The sequence below is a fragment of the Liolophura sinensis genome, chromosome 1, assembly GCF_032854445.1.
Source record: "Liolophura sinensis isolate JHLJ2023 chromosome 1, CUHK_Ljap_v2, whole genome shotgun sequence".
Lineage (NCBI taxonomy): Eukaryota > Metazoa > Mollusca > Polyplacophora > Chitonida > Chitonidae > Liolophura > Liolophura sinensis.
This window is the reverse complement of record NC_088295.1, coordinates 22,130,443-22,152,826: the sequence shown is the minus strand read 5'-3', so window position 1 is coordinate 22,152,826 and position 22,384 is coordinate 22,130,443. Positions and strand designations below refer to the sequence as shown.

Genomic DNA, 22,384 nt, shown 5'->3' with positions numbered 1-22,384 from the left:
TTTCTACAGGTATGTTTTTGTTCTGCTTTCAGGGTTACCTAAAGGTGCTATGCTAACACATGCTGGCTTGATATCGATCGTGGTTGGCTGCTACCTGCAAGTTGTAAGTGGTTTTATTCCCATTTTCGTTTGAATATAATGTAAACAAACAGTAATGTAAAAGTCCTGTTGCCTGCATGTCTAATGTATTGGCAGTGGGACAGTGTTCAGGGGTAAGCTGCACAATGTCAACCATGCAAGTTTTATTCGGTTTTACTTCAGGGAATTTGTAGATTTTCCAGCATTCATTTTGAGGAATTGATCATGTTAAGAGGTTAAGATGCTGCACAGGCCATTTGCAGTGTTACCATTGTATGGATTTCAAGTTAGTGCATGTGAAAGTCTGGTTTTCCCTCAGAAATAAAACAGACGATTTTAAAAAATGAAAATGTGGAATTAAACCAAAATCTAAATTAAACATCAGCATTGTGGTTTATGCACAGGAACTGTTTGGATTGTAGTATTTCGTACTATCCCTTGGCTTGTGCAGATATGATCTTTAGACTAATATATGTATGCTTTGTCCTTTGTGTAGCCTTTTATGAACATTGGACCTGATGACATAATGATCTCGTACTTGCCACTGGCTCACTCCTATGAAAGACTGATAGAGGTAAGTTGTTAAAAATCTGAAGAGTAAGTGCTTTGTTCCAAGGGTTTGATTATTACTTTGTATTTGTTGGAATTTTTTTCCCTTAATTAAGGAAGTTCAGGATGCATATTACACAGATATTATATCCTTTCACTGGGGTACCATTACCTGCATTATATTAGGAAAAGTGTTAATAATTCTGGTTATGCTTGTAGGTATATGTCTACATGTTTGGGGGCCGTATTGGATTTTTCCAAGGAGATGTACGTAAATTGATGGATGACATAAAGGAGCTTAAACCCACTCTATTTCCTACAGTACCAAGGCTTCTGAACAGAGTTTATGATAAGGTGAGAATGTGGGAGGGGAAATCGTGAAATTTCTGTTTGAGCCTTGTATCTCAACAGTTTGTGACAACGAAACCCAAATTTCCTAAAGTAACTGTTACTAGACTGTATGAACTGTTGCCTGTTATCATTTACTTGAAACTGAAGTTTATTAAAAAAAAAAAAGCGTATGTGGATTTTGTCTGATTGAATAAGAATCAGAATTGCAAGGCAATACCTGTGTGTGAATGAAACTTCAAAGTATTCCGGAGTTTTATTGTGTGGATTTCAGTTGTAATGAAATGTAATGTTTGCTAATCTCGCAGTGACATGTCAATTATAGGTAATGGCACAAGTTAACAGCAGTCCAATCAAAAAGTACATCTTCAACTTGGCTCTGAGGAAAAAGGAAGAGGAATTACAAAGGTGTGATATGGATATGTGTCACTTAACTGTGAAATGTTTGCTTTTGCCTTACTTCTTAATGATCTGTCAGAAGCTGAATGAAGTGATCATGTTTTGTTCTCTTTGTCAACTTTCTTGTAATTAATATATCACTACATCCAGGTGTACGTTTGTTGTAATGAGGGCATTGTTGGCTAAATGGTACGAGTCCCTGTTTAGGCCACTGTGAAGGCAGATTTATGGTTCCTTTGGTTGCAGAAGGTGATTGGCCTTAATGATATGGCTTTACAGTTTAAACTCTTGGGCACCTTTCACAAAACTTTCATAGGTTTGGAACTGAATGTTGTCTAGGGAAAAGCACTAAAGGGCAAAGTGATTGATGAAAACAGTTGCTTAAAATGAATTAAAGCTGTTATCCAACAGCATTGCCAAGGTCCACGCCACTAGTTTTTTACTACTTCTGGTCGCCTGTTGTCTATACAGTTCATGAAGATGGGGAAAAAAACGGCGAAAAAAAAAAATTGGAAAGGAATGTACCGGATTTAAACTCTACACTGCCAAGCATCATTTACAATTGGCCAAGATTGAAGACAAGCATAAAGATTAGACAGCTTTGATCTTCAGCTGATAGGGGAAGACAAAAGACAGAAAGAATACATTGTTGCAGAGCTGATGCCCATTCCCACCGTAAACAGCAGTGAATGGTTTCATGCAGTCTAGCACAAAGCACTAATGTTATTTAAATAGGATGGTTTTGTCAAATTTTTTTCTGTTTTTGGTCATAACATGAAAACAACACAGAGTACAAAAATAATTCTTGCAAGTTTGTAATCATGACATCAAGGGACACCAGATTGTTCGTTTGTTTAATGATTTTGAGCAGTTTAAAAAATTGGCCTGCTTTTGAGCCAAGTTCAATGGCCAATTTTCTACAATATGAGTTGGCCAATCCACCGAAAAACTGTAAACGAAAAGTTTGTCTCAATAGGAGTTACCGTTTGGGAGAAGCTTTGTTTTATCAGTAAAATTCAAAATGGCTGCTAAATCATCGAACTGATAAAACAGCACAAACGTCCGAAGTTTCTTCATATGTTCCGCATTAAGACTCCAGAGTTTGATTTTTCTACCTTAACCAATTTTCGAGATATTGCAATTTTACAAGTTGACTAATAATAATAATAATCCCAATGATTTCAAGAGGGGTCCCACTTTTATGCTATCATGGACCCCTAATAATCTGAGGGATTTTAAGAGGTGTCCCACTAGGATACCAGAGTGAACACCTAATAATCTGAATGATTTCAAGAGGTGTCCCACTAGGATACTAACGTGGACCCCTTATTACAAGAGTTTTTTCAGCTCATAGAAATTATGTTGTGCTCTTTACACTATGTTTAAAAGTTTGATGGTACCTTATGTTTGGTTATTCTGCAGGGGTATTGTTCGGAATGATGGGTTCTGGGATAAACTAGCATTCCGTAAAGTGGCTGAGTCATTGGGAGGCCGTATTCGTTTGATCTCAACAGGTTCCGCGCCACTCTCCCCATCTGTTCTAACCTTTATCCGGTGTGTTACAGGGTGTGTGGTAAGTAACTGACTTAAGATATGTTCCTTATAACTTGTGGCCATTGTTGGGGGGGGGGGGGGACAAAAACATACCATTCCTTTTGGTGAATGCTGTCATTTTTTTCCTTTGAGGAGCAAGCTGGAAGTGACACATCATTTCTAAAATTTCTGTTTTTAAGTAGTAGATATTGCTTTGTCAAAGTTTGAAGCGACATTAATAGAAGTTTATAATTAGAGTTCATGACTTTTTTGTAGGTGTTGGAAGGCTATGGGCAGACAGAGTGCCATGCCATTGCCACCTTGCAAGTACCTGGCGACCATGTCGCAGGTAAGGCTTTTGTTAAAGAATGTACTCCAGAGATTTTTTTGAGGGAAAAATCTGTATTCACTAATCAAGTTCAGTTTTCTGTATTTACAAAGAATAGCTCAAATAATTGCCTTTCTGTAAATGTCAGGCTTGTTCCGTACTATTCATAGAGTCAAAATGACAAAGTTAAGATGTTGCTGAGCTTATACATTTTTGGAAATTAATCTGGTATATTCTGGACTCCTGGTATAGTCTCAAGTTGGTTTGGGGTGAAAATGTCCTTAGCTAGTACACGTAGCTTCTCCTTAATTACCGACTTGATCTGTAGATGGCAGTAGATATTTGGTAGAGGTTATGTTTCATTTGTTGTCAATTTTTTGGGGTAAGAACTTATTAAATTTAAGAGTGCTCCTTATTGAAAACAGAACAGCGCAGATGTTTATATATTTCGTGTAAATAATTCACATTTCCTGCAAAATGAATGTCAGGAAGGTAATCCTGCTGTGCTAAAATTTCTGTAGAACTAAAATGGAATTTTATCAGTGGCTGTAATGCGGCACACTCAGATTCAAACGTACTAATCTAAAGCATTGGAAGAGATCTGCCAAATTGAAAATTCCAAATAAATATGCGTGATATAAAGTCATTTTATATCAAGCTTGTATTTGTCCAAACAAATATTTGTCCTTTAGAGTAGTCTCCCTTGCTTTGCCACAGCTGCTGCTGATGGTGGTAATCTGACTGACAGGCAGTAGATTAATAGCTCTGCTTTGGCGTATCTTGTCTCCAAGTTGTGTCTTATGTGTATTATGACTGATTTCAGGTAATGTTGGACCACCTCTCACATGTAATTACATCAAACTGGCTGATGTACCAGACATGAACTACTTCGCAGCTGATCAGAAAGGAGAGGTAAATTGTTAAATATAATGCTTTTTTGCATCTTTCCATTTCCTAAGCGAATTTGAAGGATACGAATGTCCCAAGTCATAATATTTATACTATCGGTCCATGCATCAGTGCATTGTTTTTTTTTTACTTTGCACAGAATCTTATGAAATTTTCAAGCTTATGCGTTTCCTTGACTGGGTCCTAGTCTGTTTTTCACTTTTCCAAGGCATATTTTGGTGTCTGCTGTTCATTTGCCCTTTATCAATGATGGTATCAAGGTTATATTTTGTTTGCCACACAGATTTGTATCAAAGGACCAAATGTATTCAAGGGCTATCTGAAAGATCCGAAGAAGACACGAGAGGCCCTTGATGACGATGGCTGGTTACATACAGGGGACATCGGGACATGGTTGCCTGTAAGGGCTAACTGTTCAGCATAGTACAGGTGTACCTTGTGACATACCTTGAGCATCGGCGTCCGATAAAAGGAACAGCAATGTTAAACAGATTGTGGGGGGTGGGGGGTGGGGGTGGGGGGGGGGGGTGGTATCTGAAAAAGTAATTCATATATTGACCTCTCATTTTGCTCACATGTTGCACATTGATAAGATGAATGTTAGAAATGGTATCTGAAAAGCACAACATGTATTAACGTGAAGTTTTATGTGCATATAAAACACAATGACACGAGGGGATGGTGGATTGCTCATGTGGTGTCTGTGTTCATAATAATTATTGTTAATTAAGACATTCATGACCTCAGTACTTTGTGCATTGAACTGAAGTTTTGCATTCATGTGTCTCCTACAGGCAAGCCCTTTGGAAGCCTTTACTACCAAATCTATGTTACTGAACATCATATTCAAAGCTTCTTTTTATATGTAACCATAGTATGAAATCCCCTTTGGAGTTATCTTGATTTGTACAAGAGTAAGTGGTGGTTAGAAATCGGTGACTGATAATTTCTCCTCTTTCAGAATGGCACCCTCAAAATCATCGACAGAAAGAAGCATATCTTCAAATTGGCTCAGGTAATGGTATAATTGCAAAACTTGATACATTTGTCTTCCTGATGTTGTGCAGCAGTAGGAATTTCATATTAAATTAAATAAATGATGTCTCATATTTTTCTTTTTTTCACCTATCAAAGAGAGCATTAAGAGGTAAAGAAAAAGTGTTAAGAATATTCTACTAAAAGATTATCTTAATCATGGCTGTATTCAAAATGGCTGCACTGCATATTATCTGCTTACCTTACTGTACATAAAGGACAGGACAGCACGTGACTGAAACCTATTTCAATAGAAAGCAGGATACTCAAGCTTTCTAAAAAGTATCATGCTTTATTATTGTAATGAGATTTTACTGAATAACATGTAGAACAAAATGACACTACTGCACAAATGGCTGTTGTGAGATAGACAGCCATCTTGAAAATTTTATCCAGTCAAACACATTGCTATCAGATTTCGTGGACTAATTCACTCCACGAAGATGCATAACCACTGCATAAGACGTCATATTGAGATCCTTTACAGCGATTTAGTTACGTGTAGCTGAAGGGCCATTTCATAAAGTGTTATGGGGCAGGTCTCTATCGTTTCACACCACTACGGAAGGAAAATCAATTAATTTACAAGACGTGTATTATTCAACAACTGCATCACAATTTATGTCAGACAGTAGCATACCGTCTCAGGCCCGAGCCGCATTCATCTCCCCAAATGCATTTGTTGTCGTTCATTTTAGCATTTCGTCAGCAGTTTCTAAATAACAAATATCAGAGTCACTTCCAGATTTGTTAGGTATGCCGAAGGTTTATGGGAATGAGAAGACGGCTTCTCACCGAACAACGCTTAAAATTAGTTAAATCTTACGATATAGTTTTTTTTTCTCAGAATTTATTACAATTGAAGAATTTAAATTTTACTTCTTTGTCTTTGTTGCATACAAGAGATGTTTTCTTTTATGAAATCACTGAAACGTCTCGTTAAAGGCGAGGTGCTTTCTCTGACATGCACGACAACTAGGTCAACACTGCTTTCATCTTAGAAGCCACCGCTACAAAATTGAGGGAGTGATTGCTTGGGGTTTAACGTCGTCTGCAAAATTGAAGCATGAAATCCAGCGACAATCGAATGCCTGGATCAGCCTCAGTGGCGCTTAGATTTATTTCCATTTGTTTCAGAATTGAGCATGAATCTAGTTGTACAACAGTCCTATTGTAAGTTTGTAAACGTTTAATAGGGATCAAAATCACCAGCACAACCCCTCCATAGGCCATGACCTGAACCAGGAATACCGTGACTGTGCATCAGCAGCTAGGCTATTTATACATACGGAAAACACCTTTGACATTAGAGAGCTAGAGTAAATGTGACATCACCTTGCTGTCAATAATGAGACAAAGTCAAGACAAAGTTTCACTAAACCTTTACTGGGTTGAAAAAATCTAAAAAATGTTTAATGCTGTTTTTATATACTGTGAATGGCAGTCTTTCATTAAACATTAGTCAGGTGCTGTCTTTCACATTAAATGTGGAATGTATGTAATACATCACATTTTCACATTAGTAAAGACTTTCTCCTTCCTTTCTTTTGTGTACAGGGTGAATATATAGCCCCAGAGAAGATAGAGAATATTTACATTCGCAGCCAGCTGGTGTGTCAGATGTATGTTCACGGAGACAGCTTGAAGGTAAAGGCTGTTCACAGTAGCAGTCTGTCACAAGACAAGATTAAAGTGTGGCTCCTTCATTTATCAGGTTCCTGAAATATGGAATATAAAGCACTAAATAGTCCCTATCAGACCTTGAATGGAAATTTGGTACATTGTTTTACCCTGATGAGTTACAGACCCAAGTTCAAGTTTCTGGCCATTTAATACATTTTTCAGGTTATAGCCTTTTTTTGTCTTGTTTTGGGAGTAATAGTTTTCTAGACTCTTTTTTTTTTCTTAAACGGTTCATTGCTGTGATTTGAAACTTGGCACCTGACATGATTTTGAAACGAAACGTGATAAAAACACAAAACTAATTTGCCAAAGTGTAAAATATCACACGGGATGAAATTTGACACATGAAGATTCTGTGGTGTGATGTTGAGCATTATTTCTTTATTTTACACTACCATATTTCTTCCAATTTTTGGAACACCTGGCCTGCTCACTTTCGCCAATATATATTTAATTGTAGCAGGAATATTGAGTTTATTTTTTTCTCATGTGGTTAGAGCATCTGATGAAAAACATACGCATATTTTTATTTTTCCAAAAGACTGGTAAACAAATATTCTGCTTTCAACACTACTACTATCTGTCCCCAGAATTAGAAGAATTAAGGTATATGTCCACTTTGTAAGGATTAACCTTGTTGAAATGAGATTGTTTGGTGTGAGTGAATCTTTATTGTAGCATAGGTCATCTGACTTATTACCCAGAAAAAACCAGTACAAGTGCTGAACTGAGATACAGAAATAGAGCATAATTGAGTTACTGTCAATGTCACATAAGCAGCTATTGTGTCCATGTTTTGTTACTGTATAAAGTGTTCACCTGTCTGTTGTGTGATTTCAGGCTTGTTTGATTGGTGTAGCTGTACCAGACGCAGACACATTCCCCAAGTTCGCCAAGAAATCCCTGGGGATTATGGGCACCCTGGAGAGCTTAGCTGCTAACCCTGTGAGTGGTTGTGGTCAATAGTGACTGGCTTCATGTATAACTAGAGTACTTGTGGCAATTAAAAAGCATTTACCTGATGTATAGTTCGAAATATTCTCTTGTTTGTACATTAGGGTACTTTCTGCTACTATCTCCTGGTTTCATATGGCATTTTGTAGTTTTGTACAACTCTTAAGACTGATAAATTTTATGTTTAAGGCATGCAAGAAAGCAATATTAGAAGATATTACAGAGGTGGGAAAGAAGGCTGGCCTGCAGTCATTTGAACAGGTAACAAGGTTATTTGTCATGTGCTGTCATGTAGTTCTTGTATAATTATGGACACCATTATTTGCAGTTCAATACTCAAGAGCCTAAATGCCGGAAGTAGTTTTAATGATTAAGTTGATTTTGGTAATAAAATGTGAGAATTTAACACCTGTATCAATCTTAATTTTTTGAGTGAGGTATTTGTCCCTTCACACGTTAATAATGATGGTTGCTTGCTTTGTTTTCAGGTGAAAGATATTTATATCTATCCAGAACAGTTTTCAGTTGCCAATGGCCTCCTTACACCAACATTGAAATCAAAACGTCTTGAACTGAAGAAGTTCTTCAACACCCAGATTGAAGACATGTACAGCCGTTTGACATAGGCGTTACACAAGACATTTTTTATTTCAGTTTTATCGCAAGTACCATAGGATATGCTGTGAGGCTTTGCGTGTAAGTGTGGGAGTGAGGTAACACTGTGTGATAGACTAGTGTGATGTTTTCCTGTGTGACCACATTGTCCTGTACAGGTTTCACAGTACGAGGTCAGTTCCTGGTACATACCACTGGTGAGGACAGACATAATACCGACCATACTATAGCATTATGATGTAAATATACTGATGATTGTTGTCATGTTTGGAGCCACCCAGTGACACATATAACCATATGAACAGTGCAGCTATATGTTATGTGTATGTGTAGCAAGTGTCAACTACTGCCTGCTGGACTTCTAGCTGATGCATCATAACTTATTATAGCTTAAAGCTTATGAATGAATTTTTTACAATTTGCAAATCGTCCAGTTTGGTTTAGGTCCAGTTGTTATCAGGCATATTATGTTTATTTATTTATTTATTTGATTGGTGTTTTACACTGTACAAAAGAATATTTCACTTATCCGACGGCAGCCAGCATTATGGTGGGAGGGGGCTGGGCAGAGTCCACCCCCCGGGGGGACCCCACGACCATCCACAGGTTGCCTGCAATCCTTCCCACTTATGGCCAGAGGCATATTATGTAGATTCTGGCCTGCAGAAAATGTAACAAATAATAATTTCACTCTGCAAACATTTCAACATGGTCCAAGTCATTAGACATTTCTTTTATGTGTGTGAATTAGTCACTATCCTTCCTTTTGATGTATGGTTTGAAAGTATTTGTGGTAAGGATTGATGTGAACAGCTTCATTGTTGTTTATTTGTTTGATTGGTGTTTTACACCGTACTCAATAATATTTCATTTATACGAAAATGAAAGCATTATGGTTGGAGGAAACCGCGCAGAGCCCGGGGGAAACCCACGACCATTTGCAGGTTACTGCCAGACCTTCCCACATACGGCCAGAGAGGAAGCCAGCATGAGCTGGACTTGAACTCACAGCAGCCACATTGGTGAGAGGCTCCTGGGTCATTACAATGCTTTAGCGCTCTAACCAACTGTTTGTTATTGTCAGAGCTTATAATTATCAGGTATATGTAGTATTTATGACTCTAGTCTGTTCATTCGACCCCAGCTAATGTTTTGTTTGGTGTGCCATTCAGATTTCTGTATATTTTTTTTGCCTAGTTTATGAAAAAAGTGTACTTTCTGCTCGATTGCAAGTTGTGTGGTTGTGACATTTTGACTTTCTGTTTTCATTCAAGTTGTTTGCTCATACTTTGTGCAGTATTCAGGAATTCCATAGCACACTGTTACCAACTATGCTGTTTGACACTTGTGTACATTTTGCAGAGTTTTTCGTCAATAATCTGTCACCTTTTGGATAAATATGTATAAAATGATTTTCTGTGTGAAAATGTTTCTAGGGCTTGTGCCTGTTCAAACAGGATTCAGAAGGCAGTCCTCATCAATGATGTGTATATTTAGTACAAACATGACTATCCTGTGTTCCTTCATTGTTAGCATATATATGAGCTTTATGAACATCATATGTATGCCACTAAACAGTAAAGTCAGTAGAAAAAAATTCATGCGATGCTTACAAAAAAAAAAATAAAATAAAATAAAATTTGCAGAGAGGACTTTACTCAAAATTTATGATAAAATTTCGGTTAGAATTCCTTAGTTTTAACTAACCAAACCCACTAGCATGAATCCATCTAATAACGTTATGTTTACGTTATTACCATAGCAACCAGAAGTGAAGATGTAGCATTGCTATGGAAAGCAAGTGCATGTAACTTTGCAAAAGCTTTCTGTAAGTGGGACTTAAGCTTCTGGTACACTTCCTGTACAGAAGCTGTAGAAACAAAGCAGTCAGTATTGTTCTGATTTCTGACTTGACTGATTTGTTTCATGTTTTATTTACGACTCTCTTTTGAACAGTTACTCTTACGTTATTTGGCTGTATACAATGTATTTAATTTTCCAATATAAGATAATTTGTGTGCAGTTCATATAGTTTGTATTCCACTGTGCAGATACTCGTGTAGTTAATGGAGCCTTGGAAAAGAGTGCTATTATACAGGGTTAAAATGGTAGGTACCGTTGCATTGTTATCGCATCTTCAGATGGCGATTGGCGCATCTGTGCAATCTTTCTTTACTAATGACCAGGGTTTTAACACATGTTATTGTGTAATTCTGAGGTAGCGTAAACTGGAATGAAGTTGATTAGATGAAACACTCAATAACACTGGGGAATAGTTATTATGGTCAGTTGTAGGGCAAACTTATACCTTCTATATCCAACCAATGGGGGCCACATTATATCATTGCATATGCGGAGGAAAAATCTAACAATAGTGGTGCCTTGATGCACAGACTGTATCACCATGCTGCACGTACTCGTTTACTCTCAATATACTCATTAGACTTGTTTGTTTTCTGTGGTAGTGAGAAGGCATACAGATTTCTGTAAATTACCTTGAAGGAACCATATGGATGTATTAAATGCGATTGCATGTACATGTATCTTAACATGATTTTGTGGGGTAAACATGGTTCAGCTTGTCTCGATGGAGATGCTATGGCTAACACGTATAGGTGACTCCATTTGCACGAAGGCAGGGTTGTTGGAAGGGTAGATAGTACCCAATGTCAGCCTCTCCGTGGAGGTGAAAACGTTCTACTGCACAACTGGATTGCATGTTCAGAAACAGTGGCATGTGTGGGTGTCTTGACAGGAACAATACTGAATGGAGATGCCAGTTGTGATGTAACCGTAGCCAGATATGGATTAGTGGAATGCTAACTTATTCTCTGACATTTTTATCCCTTCTGTAGTGGATTACGTGGTTTGTGTTGAGCTAGCCTTGAAGGCAACTGTTTGCCAGTGTGGTGTATATGTAAAGCTTTCGTTTACAGTGGCGTTACAGTGAGAAGAGTTGCAAACCTACATTGCACTGTCAGTGTTGTAATGCAGGTGTAAAGTGTGAGTTGCCAGGCACCACAGCGTGCATTTACTGTGTGACACATTTTACATTTGATGTAATTCTTTAATGAGCATCGATTCTAAAGAGGCTATTACGATGTACATACCCTGTGAGATTCTGCTGTGTTTTTCATGGCGAAACCTTTGACATTTAAGTCTGATCTGTCTACTTTGGCAAACCTGTTGCTTTTTTCAATGGTGAATGTGACAATAAACTTACTATCCCTCTGTACAGCATTTTGTTCCGTGAATTATTGAAGAATACGAAGATGAAAAAAACATGTCAAAGATCGTGACTTTCATTCAGGATATTTACTTTTTATCTGTATGTGCTAATATATGGTGCTTGAGAGTTCCAGACGAACCTGACAACCCGTAAATCCCATCATCAAAAAAAAAAAAAACGTACCAAAAAGTAAAGGTAGCTTTTTCTCTGTGTGAAAAAAAGAGAGAGATATAATCATAGGAGTCAGAATAAATACATCCGGTGTGAATATACGAACACTTCGCTAAAATCTGCTTGATTTCTAATGCTGTTTCAATAATCTAATTATAATTAGTGTCCATTAATTCCACCAGTAAAGCTTTAACCCGATTCATAATAAACATGTCATAATGGATGAGTTGGAGTTTTTTGACAGCTAGATTTTTTGTGTGCTGAACAGGCCCGGATAGCACAGTTGATGGAGCGTCGGCTTCAGGGGCGTTAGATCCAGGATCAATCCTGGGTCGAGTCGCACCTAAGACTTCAAAAGAGGAAGTTGTAACTTCCTCGCTTGGCGTTCAGCGTGAAGGGGATAGTGCAACGACTGGTTGACCCGTATCAGTATAATGGCTCGGGCGGGGCAACTTACTTGCTTTCGGTAAGTCGTCTCAGTGAGGCAGCACTAGATAAAAGAGCAGTGAAAATCAGTCCTGCAACAAGGAGGCACATTACATACACCCTAAGGATTCCTTTGTCGTCATATGACTCACTCTTTGTGTGCTTATGATAAAAAGGACAATAAATATGAAAATCCTGAATAAAGTTGACAGAAGCTGTGCTTTTAATCTTGTGGCTAAAATGTCTTGGAACCCTAGCGGTTTTGGACGTCACTTTTTATATTCACGTCATTTAGAGAACGAAGTATTGTTTCCAATAATGGTTGAATGACGAAATAAAATGACATAACCTCTCTTTATTTACCTGGAGCTGATCAAGAAACACTAAAGAAAACACCAGAGTTGGGTTTGTAGAGTATATATATATATATATATATATATATATATATATATATATATATATATATAGCATGTATACGTGTACTTAACATAAAACGTAGTAAACATAAAAAATCGGAAAGCACTTTCCGCATAGCACAGTTTGTAGCACGCCCTAAACAACATTGGCGTTACTGAAAAGGACCGTGGAAACTGTTAGAGAATCATCTTCAGCTTCTTCTGCACGAATCTCTTCAGCCGTAAGCTGGGTGTCTTTTTCACCCTCTGCACAGGTTTGTTGATCAAGCGGGAATTATCTGTCTGCACAAAGCTGATTTGGACAGGTTCGGGGCTCCTGGCCGTCCGACAGAGATGGAGCCCTATTAAGAGCAGGCGGTGATCAGCGAACTCCTGTGACTGGCCCTTCTTACCACACTCTTGCGGCGAAATTTCCCCAACTGCTCTGAGAGCGCCAGGTGGGCAGAGTACGCCCTGATGACAGCAACAAACGTTTGGTATCTGGGGCTTCATCACCAGAGCTGTCATCGATGGAACTTCCGCTGGAGTTGGCCGCCAATCTTATGCGCTGATCATGTAACTCTGCGTGGCGTGCCTTGATGGCCTCGTCTCGAGGACTCAAGGTCAGTGTTTTTTCTGAAGATGATCGAGTCGCACTCGCAGTTTATCTCGTTTAAAACTAAAATTAAAGAAACATACGTTTACAAAATTGTAGGTTAAATGACTCGATTTCATTTAATTTTTCAAAACCCCATGTTTCACAGCCATACAAAATAATAGGTAGGGTTTTAATTTTTCGACGAATTGAAAATGACATAACCTCTATTCATTTACCAAATGAGGCCAAACAAAGCTTTCGTGCCTTGAGACAAAATGTGTTTTTTACCTGCAGAGTAGATTAGTGTATTTTTCACCACTATACCTAAGTAGACATATTCGGTAATGACTTCAATCATACAACCATTGAAGTAAAGCAATAGTAAAGATTTTGGCAAACGTTTGCAGGATATCATGATTTTGGTCTTCTTTGTGTTGACGTCTAGTTCCCATAAATTACAGTAGTTTTCGAACGCATCCAGTGCGATTTGAAGGCCTCTATCTGTTTCTGACATTATTATGGTGTCATCTGCATGCAATAACGTTAGTAGATGTATAAACACCTCGTGATGGGCTGTCATATCTTCAGACAGCTGAGATAAACCTACAACTCTGTTATGTGTCATGAACTCTTCTGGATCATTCAAGTAGAGGGAAAAAAGTAATGCGAAAGATTCTCTCCTTGTCTCACACCAACTTCACATAGGAAGAATTCAGATTTGGAATTCTTTGTTTTGATGCAAGTCTTAATAGCCTGGTACATATTTCGTAACAAATTAAAACATTTCCCTCCCAGTCCCTCGTTCAGTAGTTTGAACCACAGTCCCCCTCTCCAGACAGTATCGAATGCCTTTGAAAATTCTATGTATGAGCAATACATCTTTTTTTTTCGTGCGCAAGTAATATTCGATAGCATGATGTGATACAAAAATATTGTCAATGCACGTATAGCCTTTCCTAAATCCATCCTGGGACTCAGTAAAATGCCAGTAAAATACATGGCAATATTTTCCTTAACCAACATTGCAATAACTTGCGAATATTTTTTCCTGGTTCCTGACGTTTGCGACAGTATATTAAAGTTCTCAATGTTAATAACGTCCTGCTCATTTAGTTTCGTTTCAGACAACATCCCAATGTCATACTTGCTGACAAATATGTCAAAATCTGGTGACAGCAGGTCCGATTTTAATCCACCAACTATAAAAAGTCTTGTTTTATAGAAGCCCTCTCAGTAGGGCACGGTTTGATGCAATTTTCTGTAAGTTTAGCATTGTTTCAAGTGACGGTCTGATTTAACACCTGCTGTTCATCTCATCAGGGAATTCCACCTTTGCTGGTGGCAGAACTGGTTTAACTCAAAGTCATATTGTGTGTATCACCCGCAGCGAGTCCGAAATATCTACCTTCTTTTTAATAGTGAGTTGATGACGATTACTGAGCTGTCTTGGATGTTGAATAGAGTGAGATCTATTGTTCTATGATTGGAAAAGGGGATAATCTCTAATCGTAATGCCTTTTGAAGCAGACAAGATATACTTGTCCGACAATTTGTTTTGCCTTCCACCTCATAGACAAGGACAAGGCAAAAAATTAAAACTTAAAAGAAATAATATTTATTTTGTTATTATATTGGTGTTCCTGGATGTTCTGAAGAATACTTCCCCTTTACGACACCGTCAGCGTTAAGCTGGGGGTAAAGGACCAGGTAGACCCTTCATGGGTGATTCACACGATTATCTTCAGGTTTCTGGCAGCCTTGACAAGCACGACGAAAAGAAATAATAAAAACTTGAGTGGTAGATATTTATATACCTACAAAGTCAAGGTCAACTAAAGCCATTTGCAGAGATGTGTTTACTACTGTAATATGTAGCGGTAAAACATAAATATTCAACATTAAGCATTGTTTGAGAGCTTGAGACGTACCTGGCACCCGAATTAGCCCGTAAAACCCACAAACGAGAAAATTTACAAAAAATATTCAGGTAGTTTTCTCTGTGTAAAGCTATTTACTTTTCCAATGGTAAGAATTTAATTATATTATAGGCATTATAATTAATAAGTGGATATGGAACAGGAAAAAATAGCCTTTGGCATATATATAACATATATGACATCTACTAAAATCTGAATAAAGCAGGTAAATAAAGACTCTAATTTCGTTCATTCCTTTAAGTCTTGAGACACTTTCAGGGATGACATGAGTTCATACCTGCTGTTTATCTTATAGACTTTCACAGTTCCCATGAAGTGACAGGTTAAGAATGCTTGCGTTGGAATAAGACCGTCTTCCTCCTGCAGCGTTTTACCAGTAAAGCTGTATTCCTACTGATAATGAACGTGTCATAACAAATGAGTTGTGGTTTTTGACAGCCGGATTCACTCTGTAATGATGATAAGAAGATAATAAATGAAAACTTCTGTTGAATAACACTGACAGAAGATTTGCTTTTAATCTTGCCGCTAAAATGTCTTGAAACCGTAGCAGTTTCGGAGATCACTTTTTATATTTACGTCAATTCGAGAACGAATCATTGTTTCAAAAAATGCGGAAATGAAAATGACCTAACCTCTCTTCATTTACCTTGCATTCTCTGTAACCATGCCTGTATGTGACTAAATATGAATATGACACATAATTAAGAGAAAAACACACGTGCGTTTGTAGAGTTTATTCTCTCACATAAATCCATATACGTCTATAACTTGTATACGTGTTCTTAACATAAAACGTAGTAAACATAAAAAATCGGAAAGCACTTTCCGCATAGCACAGTTTGTAGCACGCCCTGAACAACATTGGCTTTACTGAAAAGGACTGTGGAAACTGTTAGAGAATCATCTTCAGCTTCTTCTGCACGAATCTCTTCAGCCGTAAGCTGGGTGTCTTTTTCACTCTCTGCACAGGTTTGTTGATCAAGCGGGATTGATCTGTCTGCACAAAGCTGATTTGGACAGGTTCGGGGCTCCTGGCCGTCCGACAGAGAGATGGAGCCCTGTTAAGAGCGGACGGTGATCGGCGAACTCTCTTGTCACTGGCCCTTCTTACCACACTCTTGCGGCGAAATTTCCCCAACTGTCTTTGAGAGCGCCAGGTGGGCAGAGTACGCCCTGATGACAGCAACAAACGTTTGGTATCTGGGGCTTCATCACCAGATCTGTCATCGATGGAACTTCCGCTGGAGTTGGCCGCCAATCTTATGCGCTGATCTTGTAACTCTGCATGACGTCTCTTGATGGCCTCGCCTCGAGCGCTCAAGGTCAGGGTTTTTCTCTGCAGATGATCGAGTCGTACTTGTAGTCTCTGTCGTTTAAAACTGAAATGAAAAAAAGACAGAAGCTTTCATTTACATGCTGCCAGTTCTTTTGGGTTTGGTTGTACATCGACGGTAATAAAAGCCAAAAGGATTAATCTCCCTACTCTTGCCCCACAGAAATGTGCACAGTTTAAACTATTGATGTACACTAAGTGTTTACCTCAATATTCTCAGTCTTCGTTCTGTTGTGTCCGAATTCTGTGACAAAGCAGTCGTGATCTCATTCATGGTCAAACGTCTGATAACGGTCCTGGGTTTAGGTGCAGTAGGCTTTGGAGGTGGTAAGCCATTGGGGTTGGGGTTGGCTGCTTCTGGGAGAAAATCCGGAGCCACTTTTAGCGGTGTACTTGTGAAACACTGAGGTTCTTCAAAGGTAAAATCCATGGAGGAGGCAGTGGTTTGTAAAGAATCGTCGTTGAAACTGTCCATACTCGTATGGAAGTGACTGATCTCAGCAATCGGTGATGAGATAATGTAAGAATTGGCTGTGAAAAGTCTTGTTTTATAGAAGCCTTCTCAGCGGGGCACTTTGTTTCGTGTACGATCTCAAATGACCATTTGAGTTAACACCTGCTGCTCATCTCATCAGGGAATTCCGCCTTTGTTGGTGACAGAAATGGCTTAACTCAAAGTCATACCTGTGTATCACCCGCAGCGAGTCAGTAATCTATCCGTTCTCTGTAATAATAAATTGATGACAATTACTGAGCTGTCTTAGATGTTGAACAGAGTGAGATATACTTTCCATGATTGCAAAAGAGGATAATCTCTAATCGAAGTGTCTTTCGAATGAGACAAGACCTGCTTGCAAGTCTGACAGCTTGTTTTGCGTTCCACCTCATGGACAAGATAATGCGATCAACTGAAATTTAAAAGAAATAATATTTATTGGTGATCAAATTGATGTCCTCGCTATTCTGAAGAATACTTCACTCGTACGATGCCGTCAGCGATAAGTTGGGGATAAACCAGGTAGACCATTGATTATCTTCAGGTTTCTGGAAGCCCTGACAAGCACAATGAAAAGAAATAATAATAATTGGATTTATAGATATTTCAAGCTGAATTAATTAATAAAATAGTATTCCGGAAATGTTCTAAAAATATTTTAACATTTCTACACAGTTTTTCGACAAAATAAACAGCAAACAATCGTCAGTACCTAGACACTCATTTGGAGAGGCCATTTTGTCATGTTATAGCTATCTTGATCGACGTCACAAAACGTAGGAGCCCTCCTGTACCATCGATATTAAACATTGTGACAAGGAGAAAAAACAATCAAAAACGCCTGATTTTCTTGCCAGCTCGCAGTGACAAATTACGACAGTATCCTGTCCAACGTGTGGGCTTTGTGACACACGGAACCGTTCTCAGTTCCCTGCTCATAAATGTGTATCCCACAATGTATCAGTTTAAAACTTAAACTAACCGCAAAATCCAATTTATTACATCGATGTATGTCTATCCACTATTAGAAACCACCCTGACAATCGATAGCTGATAGCTTTTTTGACTTCACAGCCAAATATAACCTGACGGTTTCAGCGCTAGTGATTGGCCATGTTCATTAGGGCCTCGACAACATGGCTAGAGGTTGTAAATTGTCCGTCAGTGCCATGTCTCCAATGCTGAATTTCATTTTCTTTGCTTTCAAAACTGTATACAATTTTTTGACATATTTTTCTGTGACAACTGTATCTTGTATCAATTTTTTCTTTGTATATACAGTGGTAGTCTTTATGTTCACGTTAAAGCAAGTTTAACTGGTTGTGGTAATGGTTATTACCTTATAAAATTCTAAATAAACAGATGTATTGTCAGATGTTGCAGAGATGTTTTTACTACTGTAATATGTAGCGCTGAACCTAAAGGAGTATATTCAACATGAATCATGGTGCTTGAGAGCTTGAGACGTACCTGACACCCGTAAAACCCAACAACTAAACAATTTACAAAAATTTAAAGGTAGCTGACATATAGATAATTCGCAAAGACCTGTTTGATTTTTAATGCTATACCAACAATGTGATTATAATATATGCAGCATTTCTGAAATAGGTATAACACAGAAAAGAATACCTTTTTCGCGTATATATACTGTATGTGACATCTACTAAAATCTAAATACATCAGATTGATGAAGAAACTAATATCGTTCATTCCTTTAAGTCTTGAGACAATTTCAGGGATGACATGAGTTCATACCTGCTGTTTATCTTATAGACTTTCACAGTTCCCATTTAGTGACAGGTTAAGAATGCTTGCGTTGGAATAAGACCGTCTTCCTCCTGCAGCGTTTTAACAGTAAAGCTGTATTCCTACTGATAATGAACGTGTCATAACAAATGAGTTGTGGTTTTTGACAGCCGGGTTCACTCTGTAATGGGGATAAGAAGATAAAAAATGAAAACTTCTGTTAAATAACATTGACAGAATATTTGCTTTTAATCTTGCCGCTAAAATGTCTTGAAACCGTAGCAGTTTCGGAGATCACTTTTTATATTTACGTCAATTCGAGAACGAATTATTGTTTGAAAAAATGCTGAAATGAAAATGACCTAACCTCTCTTCATTTACCTTGCATTCTCTGTAACCATGCCTGTATGTGACTAAATATGAATAAGACACATAATTAAGAGAAAAACACACGTGCGTTTGTAGAGTTTATTCTCTCACATAAACCCATATACATCTATAACTTGTATACGTGTTCTTAACATAAAACGTAGTAAACATAAAAAATCGGAAAGCACTTTCCGCATAGCACAGTTTGTAGCACGCCCTAAACAACATTGGCTTTACTGAAAAGGACTGTGGAAACTGTTAGAGAATCATCTTCAGCTTCTTCTGCATGAATCTCTTCAGCCGTAAGCTGGGTGTCTTTTTCACTCTCTGCACAGGTTTGTTGATCAAGCGGGAATTATCTGTCTGCACAAAGCTGATTTGGACAGGTTCGGGGCTCCTGGCCGTCCGACAGAGAGACGGAGCCCTGTTAAGAGCGGACGGTGATCGGCGAACTCTCTTGTGACTGGCCCTTCTTACCACACTGTTGCGACGAAATTTTCCCAATTGTCTCTGAGAACGCCAAGTGGGCAGAGTACGCCCTGGTGACAGCAACAAACGTTTGGTATCTAGGGCTTCATCACCAGAGCTGTCATCGATGGAACTTCCGCTGGAGTTGGCCGCCAATCTTATGCGCTGATCATGTAACTCTGCATGACGTCTCTTGGTGGCCTCGCCTCGAGCGCTCAAGGTCAGGGTTTTTCTCTGCAGATGATCGAGTCGTACTTGTAGCCTCTGTCGTTTAAAACTGAAATGAAAAAAAGACAGAAGCTTTCATTTACATGCTGCGTGTTGTTTTGGGTTTGGTTGTACATCGACGGTAATAAAAGCCAAAAGGATTAATCTCCCTACTCTCGCCCCACAGAAATGTGCACAGTTTAAACTATTGATATACCCTAAGTGTTTACCTCAATATTCTCAGTCTTCGTTCTGTTGTGTCCGAATTCTGTGACAAAGCAGTCGTGATCTCATTCATGGTCAAACGTCTGATAACGGTCCTGGGTTTAGGTGCAGTAGGCTTTGGAGGTGGTAAGCCATTGGGGTTGGGGTTGGCTGCTTCTGGGAGAAAATCCGGAGCCACTTTTAGCGGTGTACTTGTAAAACATTGAGGTTCTTCAAAGGTAAAATCCATGGAGGAGGCAGTGGTTTGTAAAGAATCGTCGTTGAAACTGTCCATACTCGTATGGAAGTGACTGATCACAGCAAACGGTGATGAGATAATGTAAGAATTGGCTGTGAAAAGTCTTGTTTTATAGAAGCCTTCTCAGCGGGGAAACGTGTTTCATGCACGATTTCAAGTGACGATCTAAGTTAACACCTGCTGCTCATCTCATCAGGGAATTCCACCTTTGTTGGTGACAGAAATGGCTTAACTCAAAGTCATACCTGTGTATCACCCGCAGCGAGTCAGTAATCTATCCGTTCTCTTTAATAATAAATTGATGACAATTACTGAGCTGTCTTAGATGTTGAACAGAGTGAGATATACTGTTCCATGATTGCAAAAGAGGATAATCTCTAATCGAAGTGTCTTTCGAATGAGACAAGACCTGCTTGCAAGTCTGACAGCTTGTTTTGCCTTCCACCTCATGGACAAGATAATGCGATCAACTGAAATTTAAAAGAAATAATATTTATTGGTGATCAAATTGATGTTCCTCGCTATTCTGAAGAATACTTCACTCGTACGATGCCGTCAGCGATAAGTTGGGGATAAACCAGGTAGACCATTGATTATCTTCAGGTTTCTGGAAGCCCTGACAAGCACAATGAAAAGAAATAATAATAATTGGATTTATAGATATTTCAAGCTGAATTAATTAATAAAATAGTATTCCGGAAATGTTCTAAAAATATTTTAACAATTCTACACAGCTTTTCGACAAAATAAACAGCAAACAGTCGTCAGTACCTAGACACTCATTTGGAGAGGCCATTTTGTCATGTTATAGCTATCTTGATCGACGTCACAAAACCATCGATATTAAACATTGTGACAAGGAGAAAAAACAATCAAAAACGCCTGATTTTCTTGCCAGCTCGCCCTGACAAATTACGACAGTTTCCTGTCCAACGTGTGGGCTTTGTGACACACGGAACCGTTCTCAGTTCAGTATCCCACAATGTATCAGTTTAAAACTTAAACTAACCGCAAAATCCAATTTATTACATCGATGTATGTCTATCCACTATTAGAAACCACCCTGACAATCGAGAGCTGATAGCTTTTTTGACTTCACAGCCAAATATAACCTGGCGGTTTCAGCGCTAGTGATTGGCCATGTTCATAAGGGCCTCGACAACATGGCTAGAGGTTGTAAATTGTCCGTCAGTGCCATGTCTCCAATGCTGAATTTCATTTTCTTTGCTTTCAAAACTGTATACAATTTTTTGACATATTTTTCTGTGACAACTGTATCTTGTATCAGTTTTTTCTTTGTATATATAGTGGTAGACTTTATGTTCACGTTAAAGCAAGTTTAACTGGTTGTGGTAATGGTTATTTCCTTATAAAATTCTAAATAAACAGATGTATTGTCAGATGTTGCAGCGATGTGTTCACTACTGTAATATGTAGCGCTGAACCTAAAGGAGTATATTCAACATGAATCATGGTGCTTGAGAGTTTGAGACGTACCTGACACCCGATTTATCCCGTAAAACCCAACAACCAAACAATTTACAAAAATTTAAAGGTAGCTGACATATAGATAATTCGCAAAGACCTGTTTGATTTTTAATGCTATACCAACAATGTGATTATAATATATGCAGCATTTCTGAAATAGGTATAACACAGAAAAGAATACCTTTTTCGCGTATATATACTGTATGTGACATCTACTAAAATCTAAATACATCAGATTGATGAAGAAACTAATATCGTTCATTCCTTTAAGTCTTGAGACAATTTCAGGGATGACATGAGTTCATACCTGCTGTTTATCTTATAGACTTTCACAGTTCCCATGAAGTGACAGGTTAAGAATGCTTGCGTTGGAATAAGACCGTCTTCCTCCTGCAGCGTTTTAACAGTAAAGCTGAATTCCTACTGATAATGAACGTGTCATAACAAATGAGTTGTGGTTTTTGACAGCCGGGTTCACTCTGTAATGGTGATAAGAAGATAAAAAATGAAAACTTCTGTTGAATAGCATTGACAGAAGATTTGCTTTTAATCTTGCCGCTAAAATGTCTTGAAACCGTTGCAGTTTCGGAGATCACTTTTTATATTTACGTCAATTCGAGA

General features: G+C 38.3%; 1 protein-coding gene across 1 annotated transcript in view; it reads left to right on the top strand.

Annotated features, from left to right (window-relative positions):
• Window positions 1–11,666, top strand: part of LOC135467552 (long-chain-fatty-acid--CoA ligase 5-like) — a 29,301-nt gene extending 17,635 nt beyond the window's left edge. The window contains exons 10-22 of the mRNA XM_064745327.1: window positions 33–103; window positions 575–652; window positions 847–981; window positions 1,301–1,383; window positions 2,797–2,947; window positions 3,184–3,256; window positions 4,059–4,147; window positions 4,428–4,544; window positions 5,106–5,159; window positions 6,737–6,826; window positions 7,703–7,807; window positions 8,006–8,077; window positions 8,305–11,666. Of these exons, the coding sequence (XP_064601397.1) occupies window positions 33–103; window positions 575–652; window positions 847–981; window positions 1,301–1,383; window positions 2,797–2,947; window positions 3,184–3,256; window positions 4,059–4,147; window positions 4,428–4,544; window positions 5,106–5,159; window positions 6,737–6,826; window positions 7,703–7,807; window positions 8,006–8,077; window positions 8,305–8,442 (1,256 nt within the window). The 3' untranslated portion in view covers window positions 8,443–11,666. The remainder of the gene's footprint in view (window positions 1–32; window positions 104–574; window positions 653–846; window positions 982–1,300; window positions 1,384–2,796; window positions 2,948–3,183; window positions 3,257–4,058; window positions 4,148–4,427; window positions 4,545–5,105; window positions 5,160–6,736; window positions 6,827–7,702; window positions 7,808–8,005; window positions 8,078–8,304) is intronic.
• Window positions 11,667–22,384: the final 10,718 nt, after the last annotated feature.